Source organism: Hevea brasiliensis, chromosome 2 (assembly GCF_030052815.1).
Source record: "Hevea brasiliensis isolate MT/VB/25A 57/8 chromosome 2, ASM3005281v1, whole genome shotgun sequence".
Classification (NCBI taxonomy): domain Eukaryota; kingdom Viridiplantae; phylum Streptophyta; class Magnoliopsida; order Malpighiales; family Euphorbiaceae; genus Hevea; species Hevea brasiliensis.
In genome coordinates this window covers 28716503-28735458 of record NC_079494.1, presented here as the reverse complement: position 1 = coordinate 28735458, position 18956 = coordinate 28716503, and the positions used below count along the sequence as shown (strand labels likewise).

Genomic DNA, 18956 nt, shown 5'->3' with positions numbered 1-18956 from the left:
CAATACTGCACATGGCACTATGCCATTCTGTGATTTTATGGCTTTTAGCCATTATGATATCAGTGTGATACTTGTCCTTGTGCCCAATGTTTATTATAGCTTATTAGCTGTTTTGTTGTACACCGGGAGACACAATGTGACCGATGGTGTGATGGCCTGAGGTACTTGGTACCCAGTGCCAGTTTACCCGTTTATCCAGTCCAGTCGACTATGTAGGTTACTTGGGCAATCTAAATAGATCTTACCAAATTTTAATCAAATAATACTATAATAATTGCTAGAAACTTAGTCTACATAAAATGTCAGCATACATTCTGCATATCTATTTTATTTTAGCTATTTTATTTTATATTGGCACCACTAAGCATAATTGCTTAGCGCGTTGCTTTTGCCACGCGCAGGTACTGGAGACATAGTTGGGGAGTCCAGCAGACCTCAAATCGGGTGATTTGTCAGATATGCACAGAGTCTAGAGTCACCTCATATTTGCAGTGCACTTGGTAGGATATTATGATTTTGGGTTGTATTTTGTACTTTGCATTTTGTACTAGTTTTTTGTTGTAATTACAAACTCATAAAATCATATGATAATGTAAATATATGAACTTTCATGTTACTGTAATTATCAGTATATTTTGTTAAAAAATAAAATGTTGAGGAGTTATTCATGAAATTAATTCAAATTGTGATGTGAACAAAAATTTTGAAATTTGTGATGAGAATTGGAGATTGAGTTGATATGTATGTAATTGGAGTTCTGGATTTGAAAACCATATTGGAAGTGTTTTTAAGAGGTTCAGAAAAACTGTTTTTCTAATTTACAGCCGGCACTTTGCCGGATTTTCTATAGAAATTTATGGAAAATTTAGATAAATCAAAGTTGTAAATAAATGATATAATTGGTAAAAATTTAGCACTTGGTGAATAATGAATAAATTAAGAAGGATAACTTGTTATGAAATAAGATATGGTGTTCCAGCACATTGTGTAGTATATCTTGCTCGGCTACACTGCAGACGGGTAAGGGGTGTCACAACAGGGCAGTTGCTTTGAAGTGTGGTAGAATCTTAGAAAACTAAAAACCAAAAGACAAACAAGAATCAGTAGAGTAAACTTTTAGTAAGTTTGATAACTAAACAAAAGAGGAAGAGAAGGAAACTGAAAAATACAAGGAAGTGGAGGATAAAAAGCTACCTTTTCCTCAAAGGTTCCAAGAGGCTAAGTTGGATAAGCAGTTTGGAAAGTTTTTAAAAGTTTTATAAAAAGTTTATATTAACATTCCTTTTAGAAAAGCACTACCTCAAATGCCATCCTATGTGAAGTTCTTAAAGGAAATCCTCTCAAAGAAGAGAAAGCTAGAGGATTATGAGACTGTTACTTTGACGAAGGAATGCAGTGCCATCTTGAAAAACAAGCTGCCTTCAAAAATCAAGGACCTAGAAGCTTCTCTATACCTTGTCTTATTGGCAACATGAACATAGACAAAGCTCTTTGCGATCTTAGTTTAAGTGTAAGTTTGATGCTCCTGTCAATATGCCAAAAGCTGAATGTTGAAGAGCTTAGACCAATAATAATTTCCTTCCAATTGGTGGACAGATCTGTTAAGTATCCATTTGACATCTTGGAGAACATCCCCATCAAAGTAGGCAAGTTTTTTATTTTTGTTGACTTTGTTGTCTTGGAGATAGAAGAAGATGTTCAAATTCCCAATATATTGGGAAAGCCTATCTTAGCAACCGTCAAAGCTATCATAGATATTAAAAATGGGTGGTTAACTCTCAAAGTAGGAGAGGAGGAAGTAGAGTTCAACCTGTTTAGAGTAATGAAACACAAGCCAGATCCTAACAAATGCCTAAGGATTGACATTATAGATAAGCTAGTTAAAGAGGAATTCCATAAGAGATATCTTAAAGATCCTCTTGAAGCATGCATAGTACATAGTAACATAGTAGATGATGATAACAAAGAAATTACAGCTTATGCATAGTCTTTGGAAGCTAGCCCACCTCTACCCTTAGCTCAAGCACTACAAGTGGAAAAGTTAAGATATACATACTCTTAGGTTGAATCATAAGAGGCAAAGAAATAGGTAGAATTGGAACTCCTTCCTTCTACTCTAAGATATACATTTCTAAACTCAAATTCCAAATTTCCTATTATAATAAATGCTAGCCTAATTAGTGTAGAACAAGAAAAGCTTTTAAGGAAACTTAGGACCCATAGTAAAACTATAGGGTACACAATAGAAGACCTTAAAGGGATTAGCACTTCCATTTGTATGCATAGAATATCTATGGAAGAAAACAGTAAACCTACCATTGAACATCAAAGGAGACTAAACCCAAATATGAAAGAAGTAACGAAAAAGGAAATTTTGAAACTTTTAGATATAAGTATTATATACCTAATTTTTTATAGTAAATGGGTTAGTCCAGTTTATATAGTACATAAAAAGCATGGGACAACTGTTATTAAAAATGAGAATTATGAGCTGATCCTAACTAGGATAGTCACTAATTGGAATATATGCATTGATTATAGAAAGTTGAATAGTGCGACAAGAAAAGATCATTTTCCTCTTCGATTCATTGACTACATGCTAGAAAGGCTATCAAAGCATTCCTATTTTTGTTACCTAGTGTGATACCCCTTACCCATCTACAGTGTAGCCGAGTAAAGCGTGCCACATTCAGTGTCAGAGTACCCTATCTTATCCTGTTCTGTCTATTGTTAATTTTAAACTTCATAGAAAACATGTGGTAATTTTTTTTTATCACAAATTATTTCTGTGGAAACCCGGGCAAAGCCTCCTCTGTTTTATTAGCATCTGGCGGGTTTCATTATTCACCTGTTAAAAACAATTTTATATCTATCTCATATTTACATATACATCATATCATATCATATCATTTCTACTTATGCAATTTCAAGAAAATATATTTTCATTCATTCTTTCATATGAAATTCATCTACAATAATTTAAAATTTAATTACAATATCAAAATTGAATTACATATTTTTTTTTATCTCAAAAAGATTTACATCATTTACTTATATACAATAAATAAAATGCGAAACTAAATATACATGGGCCCTACCAAAACTACTTTGCTGAGGTGACTAGCAGACAACATCGAGATCGATCAAATCTGTCGTGGCACTCTTTGCGGCTATCTTTGTGGTTATGCACAGTCTTGATACCTACGATAGAAACCAATGCGCTAAGTGAATTGCTAAGTGGTGCAAAACTTTAAAAGAAACATAATTGAAAAATTAAAAAAAATAATTCTAGACTAATTTCATAAATTCTAAGTCTTTACAGATTTATTTGACTTTGGGATCAATTTATTTATCAGGATCTTCTCTGTGCATTTATTTCATTTTTAGTCTCTTTAAAATCATATCAGTGCCCAAGTAACCTATAACAGACTATAAAGACTGGATACACGGGAGTATACTGGTTAGACAACCATATGTCTACCCTATATACAACTGTCATGTCAAGCACAAAGCCAGCGGGTAGGCTTTCAAAGCTAGTAATGAAATTAGGCTTGATGGCCAATGGGCAGGCATATAGCCTGTAGAAGAATCATATTAAACATATTTTTGTTGATCAATGATCATTCATATAAGCAGTACTGCTATTTGTAATCCCTAATTGGTATACCAATCGATCTAAACTATATACATAAGCCTAGGTTTACTTTGGGCACTTAAGCATTATCATTTACTTATTAGAAATTTCATGTCACTTTATAGTGGAAAAGTAGGTCTCACATACCTATTTCATGTAATTCAATGTTTAGCAATATATTAGGGTTAAAACCCTATCATGAAATAGTTTGTTTTGTGAACCTTTTTTTAGGTTCAGCTTTAGTATCTTAACTTTACATATCAATTTGATCACCTTGTGGCTACTATTTTGAAGGAGCGAAAGCATGAAAAACATAAGTTTAGATCATTAAATTCAAAATTTTTCTTCTAGAGTCTCATGCATCATGCAAGATTCATTATTTATCTATTTGATTTCAATGTTAAACAACATATTAAAACACTTTTAATATATTTTGGATCTACATTTGCCATTTAAGATTTTAGAATTAACAAATTAATTTATTAAAACCCTAGATTAAATCAAGAACAAGTGCACTAACCTTTTGATGCACTGTAGTTGTGTTTAGCACTTTTGGGATGTGCCTAGGACACCAGATGTTATCCCTCTAGCTTGTCCACACCAAGATCACCAATGGCAGCCCCTTGAATAGCTTCTCCAGCCTTTCCAATCAATTAGAAATTTAGGTTTTTCCTTTAGAGATGTTATAGATGCATACAGGACACTAGAAACGATTTCTAGTGATTTTAATTCAAGAGAATGTTGACAATTCTCTTTGAATTGATGAGAGATGAAGAAGAAGAGAGAAAGAGGTCACCAAGGGTGGCGGCACATATGAAAGAAATAGCAGCTTGTATTTTGTTCTTTCATCCTTTCCCTTATATAGCTAGGTCATCACTTAAAACCCTTGCCACATGTTATCTTCTGATTGGCTCTTAGTTTAATTGACCCAATCACATTGTGTCAAGTGTCAAACTTAGATTTAATCTTGACTTTAATCATCTTACATGATTAAAAGACATTTGGCAAGCTTATGTGTAGTGCCATGTGTCACCATCTCATGGTGCTATATATCACCCCGTGAAATGACCAAAATACCCTTGTGTCTTAATTTTGAGTTCTCAATCCAAAATAATTATTTCTCTTCTTCTAATCAATTTATATCAAATATAAATTAACTAATTAATCTCTATTAATTAATTTCTCATAATTAAATTCATATTTAAACACTTTAAATATAAATTTAACTTATACTATACATCCAATAACCTAGATTTCGTTTCAAGCTATGCTAGGGACTTTGCAATCTAATTGCAAATCAAACCTATTTAATTAATCAATTAAACTCTTTAACTAATTAATTAAATCACATTTAACTTGCTGATTACTTGTGTATGTGTGTGATTTACTAGGCTCATCACTAATTGACAATGAGAGATGATATTAACTCTTAGATCAAGAACAAATACACTAACCTCTTGATGTGCTGCAGCGTATTTGTACCTTTAGGATGCGTCTTTAGGACACCAGATGTTATCCCTCTAGCTTGTCCACACCAAGATCACCTATGGCAGCCCTTGAACAACTTCTAAAGCTTTTTCTATAAATTAGAAAATCAAGTTTTGCTTTTTAAGAGATTACAGATGTAAACAGAACACTAGAAACGATTTCTAGTATTTTTAATTCAAGAGATTGTTTGCTAATCTCTTGGAATAGATGAGAGATGAAGAAGAAGAGAAGGAAGAGGAGCCTTTGGGTGGTGACACAAAGAGGAGGCAGCAGCTTGAGTTATTTGTTCTTTCATAACAACACTTATATAGTTAGGTCATCACTTAAAACCCTTGCCACATATCACCTTCTGATTGGTTCTAAGTTTAATTGACCCAATCCCATTGTGCCAAGTGTCAAACCTATATTTAATCTTACTTTTAATAATCTTACATGATTAAAAGACATTTGGCAAGCTTATGTGTAGTGCCATATGTCACTATCTCATGGTGCCATATGTCACCCTGAGAAATGACCAAAATGCCCATATATCTTAATTTTGAGTTCTCAACCCAAAATAATTATTTCTCTTCTTCTAATCAATTTATATCAAATATAAATCAATTAATTAATCTTTATTAATTAATTTCTTATTAATTAAATTCATATTTAAACACTTTAAATATAAATTTAACTTATACTATACATTCAATAATCTAGATTTGGTTTCAAGTCATGCTAGGGACTTTGCAATCTAATTGCAAACCAAACCTATTTAACTAATCAATTAAACTCTTTAATTAATTAATCAAATCATATTTACTTTGGTGATTACTTGTGTATGTGTGTGACTTACTAGGCTCATCACTAATTGGTAATGAGACATGATATCAACTCTTAATATCATCAGAACTCTTTCTTACCATAAATGATTTCTCTAAATCATTTTATGCACCTCATAGACCATGGTTAATACCTAGCATAGCATACTATGGCCACCCAATCAGTAATAAGGTTTACAGTAAATGAACCTATAATCATATGTTACCATGCACTAGAATCTCTCTGTTACAAAATCTCAATTCGAGCTGGAGTCATGGTTTATGTCAAACCCCATTTGCTATGAATATTATGTTCTCTTTTAATTCCAGTTCTTGATTAAAAAGATTTTCTCATCAGAAAATCTTTTCTGATTAAATCTATCTGTCCTGGCCAGGAACTTGAAACATCAAGAACAATTAAATGAATATAGGATTTTATCACTATTTACTAAGAGGAATAGATTCTATCTTGATCAACACCTACCTCTATATATAACTAGTATGAGCCAACACATACCCGTATACCTATACACAGTACAAGTATGAAAGCAGTATCAAACTCAAACCACCTATATGCAAGATAACTGTGCTATCTCAGGTCTAAGGACTATATGCACTGATATGATTTATGACAATGCATTGACAAGAGTAAACTTCATGTGCTTGTCATAAATGTCACTGGTTCGACCTACTTATCATGCATAAGTGCCTATCATGTTTATTATATGACATGAGACTCACCATTCCATCTTATTTACATCTCATATAAATAACTTGAGAACAAACATGATTGCAATCTTTCTGGATAAGTCATGTCCTTATTGTGAAGTTTCCTAGATTGTGAACCTATTTATGATACTTTGTGCTAGAAATACTGTCACTCATATTCTTAACAATTTAAGAATAATATTTCTAATAAAATATCAATGGACCTTTTCTATTACACATAAATATATTATGTAAAAAGAAAAGTGAAAATGCCTTTTATTAATAAAATATATACAAGATACATACTAAATGATATGCTCTAGGGTATACTACTAACAATCTTCCACTAGCACTAGAGCCATTCATTACAATACCTTAGACCCATCTTCTCAAGATGTTGGTCTAACTGAGCTTGTGATAAAGGCTTAGTGAATGGATCAACTGGATTTTCAGCTGATGCTATTTTCTGCATGGCTGTATCGCCTTGCCCAACTATTTCTCTGATAATGTGGTAGTGCCTTTCTATGTGTTTGGATTTCTAGTGAGACTGGGATTTCTTATATCCAAACAGCTTCCTTTGCAGCATCTGATGCAGCAATATACTCAGCCTCGGTAGTGGAATCTGCAGTCGTACTCTGTTTGGAACTCTTGCAACTGACTGCACCTCTATTACAAATGAACACATACCTAGAGGTAGACTTTCTTTCATCGATATCTGATTGGAAATCAAAATCAGTATAACCATCCAATTGCAAGCCACCATCTCCATAAATCAAGAATAAATCTTTAGTTCTTCTCAAGTACTTAAAGATGTTCTTGACAGCTATCCAGTATTCCAAACCTGGATTGGATTGATACCTGCTAGTCAAACTAACAGCATATGCGATATCCGGCCTAGTACACAACATTGCATACATTAAACTTCTAATAGCCGAAGCATATGAAATCTTGGCCATTTTGTCTCTTTCTTCAGGTGTCTTTGGAGACATCTCTTTAGAAAGGTGGATACCATGTCTCACTGGTAACAATCCTCTCTTGGAATCAATCATGTTAAACCTCTTTAACACCTTTTCCAAGTATAGACTTTGGGATAAACTAATTATTCTTTTCACTCTATCTCTATAGATGCGAATCCCAAGAATATAGGTTGCCTCCCCTAAGTCTTTCATGGAGAATGTATTTAACAACCATATCTTCATAATTGTCAACATACCTATGTCATTACCTATCAACAGAATATTATCCACATATAAGACAAGGAAAGTGACCACACTATCACTAACCTTCTTATATAGACATGGCTCATCCTCATTTTGACAAAACCAAATGACTTAGTGGCTTTATCAAAATGGATGTTCCAACTCCTCGAAGCTTGTTTCAACCCATAAATGGATCACTTTAGCTTGCGCACTTTGGAACCATCTTGGGATTCAAAAACCCCTAGGTTGTTCCATGAAAATGTTTTCTTCAATGTATCTATTGAGAAAAGCTATTTTGACATCCATCTGCCAAATCTTATAATCATAGTATGCAACTATTGCTAATAGAATCCTAATTGATTTAAACAAGGCAACAGGCGAGAAAGTCTCCTCATAATCGATTCCTTGCCATTGGCAAAACCCTTTCGCTACTAGCCTTGCCTTATAGGTCTCTACCTTTCCATCAGAATCAATTTTCTTCTTGAAAACCCATTTGTTCCCTATAGGTACAATACCTTCAGGTGGGTCAACAAGATCCCAAACTTGATTCTTATACATGGAATCAATCTCGGATTTCATAGCATCAATCCATTTTGAAGAGTCTATATCTGATATAGCTTCTTCATAGGTAAGTGGATCATCTCCATGATCTACTTCTTCATGAGTAGACAACTCTTGTTCTTCTTCATGAAGGAAACCATATCTCACTGGGGGGTAAAATACCCTGATTGTTCTATGAGGAATAGTTATAGATGTTTCATCAATAGGTGTATGTTGACTAGATGGATCTATATCTATCTGATCTGTTGGTTTGTCAGAATTCTCCAATTCCAACTCTACTTGCCTTCCTTTGCCTCCTTCTTGAACAAACTATTGTTCAAGAAATGTGGCATCTCTTCTTACCACAACTTTTTGTGAAGTAGGCAAATAAAAATAATATCCAAAACTATCTTTTGAATATCTAACAAATCGACCATTTTCTGACCTGGTTTCCAATTTATCAGTGTTCAGCTTTTTGATATAAGCTGGACAACCCCAAATCTTAACATGCTTAAGACTTGGTTTTCTTCCATGCCATATCTCATAAGGTGTGGAAGATACTGATTTTGATGGAGTTCTACTCAGAATATACAAAGCTGATTTTAATGCAAATCCCTAAAAGGAGATTGGCATATCAGTATAGCTCATCATACTATGTACCATATCCAATAGGGTACGATTTCTGCTTTCAGATACACCATTCAGCTGTGGTGTTCCTGGAGGAGTCAGCTGGGAAACAATGTCGTGTTCTCTCAAGTATTCATCATATTCAACACTCAAATATTCACTTCCACGATCTGATCAAAGAGCTTTAATACTCTTTCCTGTTTGATTTTCTACTTCAGATTTAAATTCTTTGAACTTTTCAAAAGATTCATGTTTGCATTTCATCAAATACAAATACCCAAACCTTGATTTATCATCAGTAAAGGTAATAAAGTAATGAAAACCACCTCTAGCCATTTATTTAAATGGACCACATACATCACTATGTATTAGCTCCAAAATATTTTCAGCTCTTAGCCCTTATCCTACAAAGGGTGATCTAGCCATTTTGCCCTGAAGGCAGGATTCACAAGTTGGAATAAGCTCAGAGCCCAATGAGGATAAAATCCCCATTTTCTTCAATTTTGCAATTCTATCTTCTGCAACATGACATAACCTTAAGTGCCAAATATATTTTGAACTTGAGTTGATTTGCACCATGGCAGTGCATTCATTTAGATCACTTGCATTCATTTTGTGTTTGTCATTATTATCCAAATAATAAAGACCATCATTCATATAACCCGAACCAACATATTTATTTCCAAAATAAATATTACGAACATCATCTGTGAACTAAAATTCATAGCCATTTCTAATCAAACTAGATATAGAAATGATGTTCTTAAAAGCATCAGGTACATAGAAAATATTATCCAAACATAAAACATGTCCAAACATGTAAAAAGATTTAGATCCTATGGCTAAAGCTTCAACAGTTGAGCCATTACCAATCCGGACTCTAACATCTCGAGAACGCAAGCTGCTACTATTTGCTAGTTCCTGCATATCATAAGAAATGTGAGAACTGGCACCAGTATCTAAAACCCAAGCTGTAGATGAACTATGTGTGACACCCCTTACCCGTTAACAGTGTAGCCGAGCAAGATATGCCACACAGTGTATCGGAACACCATAACTTATCTCATTGATATATGTCAGTTCTTAATTTATTTGTTATAGTTATTAAGTGAAATTTGTGAAATTGATCTCATTTAGATCATTTATTGAAATTATAAATTAATTTGCGGCTCCAAAAATTTTATAGAAAATCCAACAGAGTGCCGACTAAAAATAGAGAAAACAGTTTTTCGAAACCTGTAGAAAACACTTTCAATAATTTTCAATCATTCTCAAACTCCATTTGTATCACATCAATTTACAACAATTTCTTAACAATTCCTCCATTTGTCATTCATTCATTTCACATCATCATTAGGCTCAAATCATAAATAAATTCTCATGTGTTATTTATAAATACAAAGTTACAAATACTTACATTAATATAAAATTATATTACATAGGTTTCAAATATACATGATAAAATAAAAGTTTAATTACAAAACTTACAAAAATCACAAAATACAAAATGGGACCTAGTGTCCTACCAATGCATTGTAGCTTGTGAGGTGACATGGACACTATGCAGAAATGTGAACGGCCTTACCCAATCTGTGGTCTACTGGGCCCTCTGTCCAAATCTTCAGTACCTATGCATTGCAAAAGCGATGCGATAAGCATAAAGCTTAGTGATGCCAATAATACAAGAAAATATAATGTGCAAATAAAAGTAATAATTTCCTAGTTATTGTGTTCATAAGAAATGAATAATTACTAATTTATTGTTTAGTCGAGGGCTAATTACATTTTATGATATTAACTTCTTCATGCATTTTGTTAATTATTTTCTTGATGATTTTGAGCTCCTTTGTATTTTATTGTAATCATTCTTGATATTTAATTTTTGTATTTTCTTTAATAATTAGTTCAATTACAATTATAATTTTCCATGCCCAAGTAACCTATACAAGTTGACCGGACTGGATGAATGGGTAAACTAGCATTGGGTACCAGGTAACTCGGGCCATCACACCATTGGGCACAATGTGTCACCCGGTGTGCAAACAGAATGGCTAATAAGCCATAAAAGCAATAAGGCATAAAGCCAAGTAAAACATCATAATCAGTATAGCCATAGGCTATCACATCACAGAATGGCAATGAAGCCATACATCATACGCAGTGCTGCTATCAGAACCTTATTGGCATGCCAACCTATCCAAACCAATCACATTAGGCCTACTAGGGCATATTATAAAGTCATTTCTTGAATATTTGTACTTTATGTGTAAGGTTACTATTCATTTCATTAGTCAACTAAAATGTTGACTTTTTCATAGATAATAGGTATATTGGTTCAAATATCATCAACATACCACATTTTACATTCTAAAGTTGTTGGCATTAATTGCCAATTCCATTTCAAAGCTTAGTGTTAGTTATTCACAATTTTCAGATTTCAAGCCTTATGTTTACTGTTCCATTGGTCATTTATATAGTAAGAATTTGGCAAAATTGTCTTCATGAAAGTTATTTCTTATTATGTCTAGTTACATTTCCTTTTTTGAATCACTCCATTTGGAATTTTGTAGCTCAAGTTATGGCCTAAACACAATAACTGGCCGGATTAGACCGAATCCAAAATTCTGGGCAAAACTGGTTCTGCCAGATTTGTTAACCTAAGTTTGGTTGGCAATTTGACTAGGTTATGGTTAGAATTTGGATTTGTGTTCTCCATGAAAGTTATAGATCTATGTCTCATATTTCTGTTGGTAAAATTTCAGGTTAATTGGATCTTTCTACGCTGAGTTATGACCAAATGAATAAATACTATTCATTTAGTCATTTTGCTCAGGCAGAATGCAAGTCACCCAGATTAGGGCAATTTTTAGGTCAACTTGATTTGGTTTTCTGGGCAGGATTTCTTCACCAAAGTTGTGCCATTATGTGTCTAGTTTCATGTCCAATTGACCTTGCACTAATTGAACCTCTACAACTCCATTTATAGCTGCCTAAACCTACTGGACTCACACCCAGTCCTACAGGTTAGCCAAGGCAGCTCACCCAAACTCAAATGCCAAGCCACAACTCACTTCATTTCCTCCTCACACACATTCAAATAGTCACTAATTGACCATTACAAGGTTAATAAACTATCACATGAGCAAACTCTAGAATTATTCAAGTGTCCAATTTTTTTTCATGTTCATACAAGCACAATTCTTGCATTTCACTTACTTAACTATGTTCAATCACTCATCTCATACTATAGGCAGCTCATAAATACTTTACTTCAAGTAAATTCATTAAAACCTAACCACCCCTAAGCTGCCAAAATTATAGGCGTGAATATACATAAGTTTTATTTTGTTTTTTCTTACAATTTCCATTTATCTCATGTTAATAAACATGAATTAAACAAGAATGAAAGGAGATTGGTCACTAACCTTGTTGGTGCTACTCCCAAGCTTGCCAAAACCTTTCTTTTTCCTCTTCAAATTGCTATCCAAGGCTTGCTCTAGTGGTAGAGACAATTTTTCATGAAGAGAAGTTAGGGTTTTATGGTGGAAAAGTGAGGGTTATCAAGAGAGAGAAGAGAGCTCTAATGGAGGTAGTGAGGGAAAGTGAGGCTATCGAATTACAAGGTTAAAGATGAGCAGAATGTGATGAAATTTTATCTCATTTTTACCTCTTTTAATTGGGTTTATAAGTAGGTGTCATAATGGGATTGGGTGGGAGTGTTTTAATGACATCATATGATGTCATAATCCCTAATTTCTTTCATTTTTCTTTCCTTTTCTTTTCTACTCATTTCTAATTCAATTTTTAGCAATATTTATTCATATTTTATATCATAATAATTATTTACATAACTAGACAAGTCGGCCAAAAATCACCTCTAAAGGCAAAATGACCAAAAATGTCTTCCGTTTGGTTTAACAGACTAAAATTATCTGTACCGATTGAAAAATTTTTCTAAGCATTTTCTTAGTATTCTAATGCCATAAAAACCTCAATGACTCTTCTCTGGAGTCCCAAAATTATTTTATGAATTTTCTCCCGTGTTTAGGGCTTCTAGTTGCGAAGACCGCAACTTCCCATGGGGTTACCTATCGCTAGGGCACCGGCTCATTTAACTTGGTTGTATTTTTTTTCTAAAATTTTTCTTACATTTTTCTTATTAATATTTGAGTTAATTATGGTTCCTCACTTTAATTTAAATATTTTTTCCAGACGTTCTAGCTGTCCGGACCGACACCGGTCACCGAAAAAGTAAAATGTACGTAATGGTTACAGTGAGGGTGTTACACTATGAGTATCATCAGAATCTAAATAACAAGATATGGACATACCTTCCAAAGGTCTATCCTTCTTATCCTTTAGAGAAGTAAGATACTCTGGGCAGTTCCTCTTCCAGTGCCCATCCTTCTAGCAGTGGAAACACTTTCTTTTGCCTTTATCAACTTTAGTCTTCCCTTTCTGTTTAGTTATTTTCTTAGAAGGACCAGGAATTTGAGGTTTCTCTTTCTTATTGCCCTTCTTCTTGTTGAACTTTCCAGCAGAAGACGATGCAATCAAAGCTACCTCTTTTCCTTTATTGCCCAGCATATTCTTTTGGGCAATAACCAGCATGTTGAGTAAACCAGCCAAGGTGCATTCCTATTTAGTCATATGGAAATTTGTCACAAAATTTCCAAATGACTCAGGAAGGGACTGAAGGATCAAATCCGTTTGCAGTTGGAAATCCATGTTAAAGTCAAGATGTTCTAGCTGCTCAATTAGCTGAATCATCTTGTGGACATAATCCCCAATATTCTGTCCCTCAGACATTCTCATGTGAAACAGCTGCCTAGATATCTCATACCTAGCATTTCTGCTGTGCTCACCATACAACTATTGTAGGTGAAGGAGGATCTCACTCGCACTCTGCATGTTCTCATGTTGCTTCTGTAACTCATTACTCATGGAAGCAAGCATGTAACACTTAGCTCTCATATCATGCTCCTTCCACTTGTCCAAATTTTCATGTTCCTCTGGAGTGGCCTCTGGAGGTAAGGGACCAGGAACATTTGAGTCTAGAACATATCCTATATATTCAAGGTTCAGGACAAGTTTCAAATTTCTTAGCCAATCAGACAGATTATGTCCTGTCAACCTATTGCGATCAAGTATGCTTATAAGGATATTGAATGGTGGTGGTTGTTCTGTGCTCATTATTATCAGAAAATTAACTGCAGAAAATAACCAGATTAATTAGTAAATGTATCATGTAATTAACCAAAATAATTATGGTCTTTTAATCAAATTGGTCCTCCCACTAACTTAGCGAATCTTACACTTCCAAAGTAAAAAACAGAAATCCTAGTTGGATAGATTTCTAGTGAGTGATTGAATTCTTATAATTCTATTGATCATCCTTAAGTACATCCATTATTGGAATTATAATAAACTATAAGTGAGCAACTCCTTGCCCATCACATCTCATGTGAGGTTCAATCCTTTACCTAGCCCCTAATGCTCAAAATCTCAGGTACATCCATTATTGACTTATCTTGCATTAGTTAAGTTGATCCCATTGAGCCAGTAATTATGCAAATAATTTTAATGTCCTTAGGTACATCCAATATTGGCCACCAAACCATTTACATATTTACAACATCTTATGCTTAACAATTATTCTTAAGAAAATCTCTTAAATTAATTGCATCTTATGCAACTATTTAAAATTTCTTAAAATAATTGCCCCAATGGAGGGCCCATGTTATAATTACTTTAATTATGGCATTTCCAACTTAATCATTTGTTTGGAAGATTTTATGGTCATCCTAATTACTATTAAGGTCTCACTTTGTACATTATCCATTTAGCATGCATATATCATATACTTGCATACATTCTCATACATCTCATGCATACATGGATAATAAATATGGTATGATCATGGACTTTCTAAGGGATTCAATTATGAGCCACTAAGAATTGAATCAGGGCATTCCTAGATGCATTTCATTTATTCATATTATAAGAGTTGCTGAAGGAGTACATAATCAACACTTGATATTGAATTCCTCCCACTGGTCTCACAAATGCTCTTGACCTCCTTGATCTTCTTACAATCCAATATTACATAGTAATCCTTGGCATACGAAGGCGAATTTACAAGAACTTAAATAAATGAAATTACAACGCAAAATTATTACAACCTTAATAATACATGCCCAAAATAAATTAAAATAAATTAATTAATTTACAATCCCAAAGAAACATAAAAGAAATAAATCCAATTACATTGGACTTTTATAGTCCATGATCATCCATCATGCATATTACCATTTAACAATTAAATAAAACATACATACTTAAATTAAATTGAATATCTCATATTCAACTTAAAAATCCAGATTTGAATATGATTCAAACAAATTTAAAAATTCAGATTTGAATCACATTCAAACAAATTTGAAAATTCAGATTAGAATCACATTCAAACAACCTTAAAAATTCATATTTGAATCACATTCAAACAATTTTTTAAAATTCATATTTGAATCAAAATTTAATTGATTAAAACTCTAATTAAACAATTTAATTTGACATAAAATGGACATAATTATGAGCATTAGATCATACAATAATTGCACAAATATTGCCCAAAACCATGCGCACCATAAGGGATGAACAAACCTTGCACACACAATGGTGTTTATCACCAAGCTGCCACCTTTGTTTGCAACTAGCAATGGATCTATCATCTCATGATCAACAACACAATTAAATCATATAATCAACAATCTAAATGACAAATATAGTGGCTTTGATACCAATTGAAGGAGTGGAAGCATGAAAAACACAAGTTTATATCATTGAATTCAAAAATTTTCACCTAGGGTCACATGCATCATGCAAGATTTATTTTTATCTATTTGATTTCAATGATAAACAACATATTAAAACTCTTTTAATATGTTTTTGGATCTGTTTTTTCTATTTAAGATTTTAAAATTAATCAGATTAATTTTTGGAACCCTAGATTAGATCAAGAACAAATACACTAACCTTTGCGCTGCAGCGTATTTGTACCTTTGAGATGCATCTTTAGGACACTAGATATTGTCCCTCTAGCTTGTCCACACCAAGATCACTAATGGCAGCCCTTGAACAGCTTCTAAAGCTTTTTCTATGAATTAGAAAATCAAGTTTTGCCTTTTAAGATATTACAGATATAAACAGAACACTAGAAACGATTTCTAGTATTTTTAATTCAAGAGATTGTTTGCTAATCTCTTGAAATAAATGAGAGATGAAGAAGAAGAGAAGGGAGAGGAGCCTTTGGGTGGCAGCACAAAGAGGAGGCAGCAGCTTGTGTTATTTGTTCTTTCATAACAACACTTATATAGTTAGGTCATCACTTAAAACCCTTGCTACATGTCACCTTCTGATTGGTTATAGGTTTAATTGACCCAATCCCATTGTGCCAAGTGTCAAACCTATATTTAATCTTAATTTTAATCATCTTACATGATTAAAAAATATTTGGCAAGCTTATGTATAGTGCCATGTGTCACCATCTCATGATGCCACATGTCACCCTGTGAAATGACCAAAATGCCCCTGTGTCTTAATTTTGAGTTCTCAACCCAAAATAATTATTTCTCTTCTTCTAATCAATTTATATCAAATATAAATCAATTAATTAATCTTTATTAATTAATTTCTCATTAATTAAATTCATATTTAAACACTTTAAATATAAATTTAACTTATACTATACATTCAATAATCTAGATTTGGTTTCAAGTCATGCCAGGGACTTTGTAATCTAATTGCAAACCAAACCTATTTAATTAATCAATTAAACTCTTTAATTAATTAATCAAATCATATTTAATTTGGTGATTACTTGTGTATGTGTGTGACTTACTAGGCTCATCACTAATTGGCAATGAGACATGATATCAACTCTTAATATCATCAAAACTCTTTCTTACCATAAATGATTTCTCTAAATCATTTTATGCACCTCACAGACCATGGTTAACACCTAGCATAGCATGCCATGGCCACCCAATCAGTAATAAGGTTTACCTTAAATGAACTTATAATCATATATTACCATGCACTAGAATCTCTCAGTTACAAAATCCCAATTCGAGCTAGAGTCATGGTTTATGTTAAACCCCATTTGCTATGAATATTATGTTCTCTTTTAATTTCAGTTCTTGATTAAAAAGATTTTCTCATCAGAAACTCTTTTCTGATTAAATCTATCTGTCCTGGCCAGGAACTTGAAACATCAAGAACAATTAAATGAACATAGGATTTTATCCCTATTTACTTAGAGGAACAGATTCCATCTTGATCAACACCTACCTTCATATATAACTAGTAGGAGCTAACACATGCTCATATACCCATACACAGTATAAGTATGAAGGCAGTATCAAACTCAAACCACCTATATACAAGATAACTGTGCTATCTCAAGTCTAAAGATTATATACACTGATATAATTTATGACAATGTAGTGACAAGAGTAAACTCCATGTGCTTGTCATAAATGTCACTGATTCGACCTATTTATCATGTATAAGTGCCTATCATATTTGTTATATGGCATGAGACTCACCATTCCATCTTATTTACATCTCATATAAATAACTTGGAAACAAACATGATTACAATCTTTCTGGATAAGTCATGTCCTTATTGTGAAGTATCCTTGATTGTGAACCTATTAATGATACTTTGTGCTAGAAATACTGTCACTCATATTCTTAACAACTTAAGAATAATATTTCTAATAAAATATCAATGGACCTTTCTATTACACATAAATATATTATGTAAATGGAAAAAGTGAAAATCCCTTTTATTAATAAAATATATACAAGATACATACTAAATGATATGCTCTATGGCATACTACTAACAATCTCTTCATAAAAAATGAAGCATTTTAGGTTTAGTTTCATATCCAAATAGCCTTATACCAATTAGAGCAACACAATTTCGGTTATGGCTCAAAATACATTCTGGATTCAACAATTCTCAACCTGCAAAGAAATTTTGTACCAGCCCTATTTGCGTAGCCTGGTAAATTACACTTTTCCGGAGACCGGTGTTAGTCCGAACAATTAAGAGAATTAAAACTATATTTAAGACACCTAGAGAAGCCTTGAACACAAATAATTACTAATTGTCAATTAGTTAAGAATAAATAAGAAAAATAGAACATAAGAAGTTAAACGAGCCGAGAGTCACAACGATGGGTGACCTCAGGAGCGACTGCGAAGTCGATTTAAACTCAAATTTCGAACTGTAAATTGTGACACCGCGGTCCTTAGGACCATTACTAACACAGTGGATAAGAGAAAATCATGAAAAAGAATTGTTAAGCCAGTCAAATAATTATGTCAGGGAGCCAAAAGAAATATTGAATTATTTACAAACCAGGTTGAACCGGTGAGGGGCAATTTGGTCAATTAACCCTGAGAGCTGACTCCTGACCTAACTATCAAATAAAATCGGAGAAAAGAAAATTTCGGAATTGATAATTAAATTAAAGAACTAATAAAAAAATAAATAAAAAAAAGAGAAAATGAAAAAGGTGTAGGGAGATGACATCATGCATGACATCATGCATGATGCCATAAAGATTATAATTAATAAATTTAATTATTTAGATATTTTGGTCTTCCATAAGTTAAAAATTCATAAAAGAAAAGAAAAGAAAAAAAAAACATAAAGTCTTCATCTTCCTCACCTAAGTGCCGCCCCACTTTCACTCTCCCTCTCCCTCACAAAACCACCATGAAAGCTCATCTTTGAGCTTGAAAAACCAAAAATCTCACCATAGAAAATTATTCTACCATGGTTAAAGCTTGTTTTGGAAACTAGAAGAGGAGATTGATCATCAAAGAAAGAAGAAAAGAAGAGAGAAATTAGAGAATTCAAATTCAAGTGAGGTAAGCACACCAATT

The 18956-nt window shown here is 33.1% G+C and overlaps 1 protein-coding gene across 1 annotated transcript; it reads left to right on the top strand.

The window, feature by feature from the left end:
- Positions 1–1390: 1390 nt before the first annotated feature.
- On the top strand, positions 1391–1987 carry LOC110639771 (uncharacterized). Its single transcript, XM_021790854.2, has one exon. It carries the CDS (start codon positions 1391–1393, stop codon positions 1985–1987), a length of 597 nt encoding a protein of 198 aa, XP_021646546.2.
- The last annotated feature ends 16969 nt before the right edge of the window (positions 1988–18956 follow it).

Coding starts and splice junctions, on each gene's coding strand:
- LOC110639771 (XM_021790854.2), top strand. CDS start 1,391: ATGCAGTGCCATCTTGAAAAACAAGCTGCCTTCAAAAATCAAGGACCT.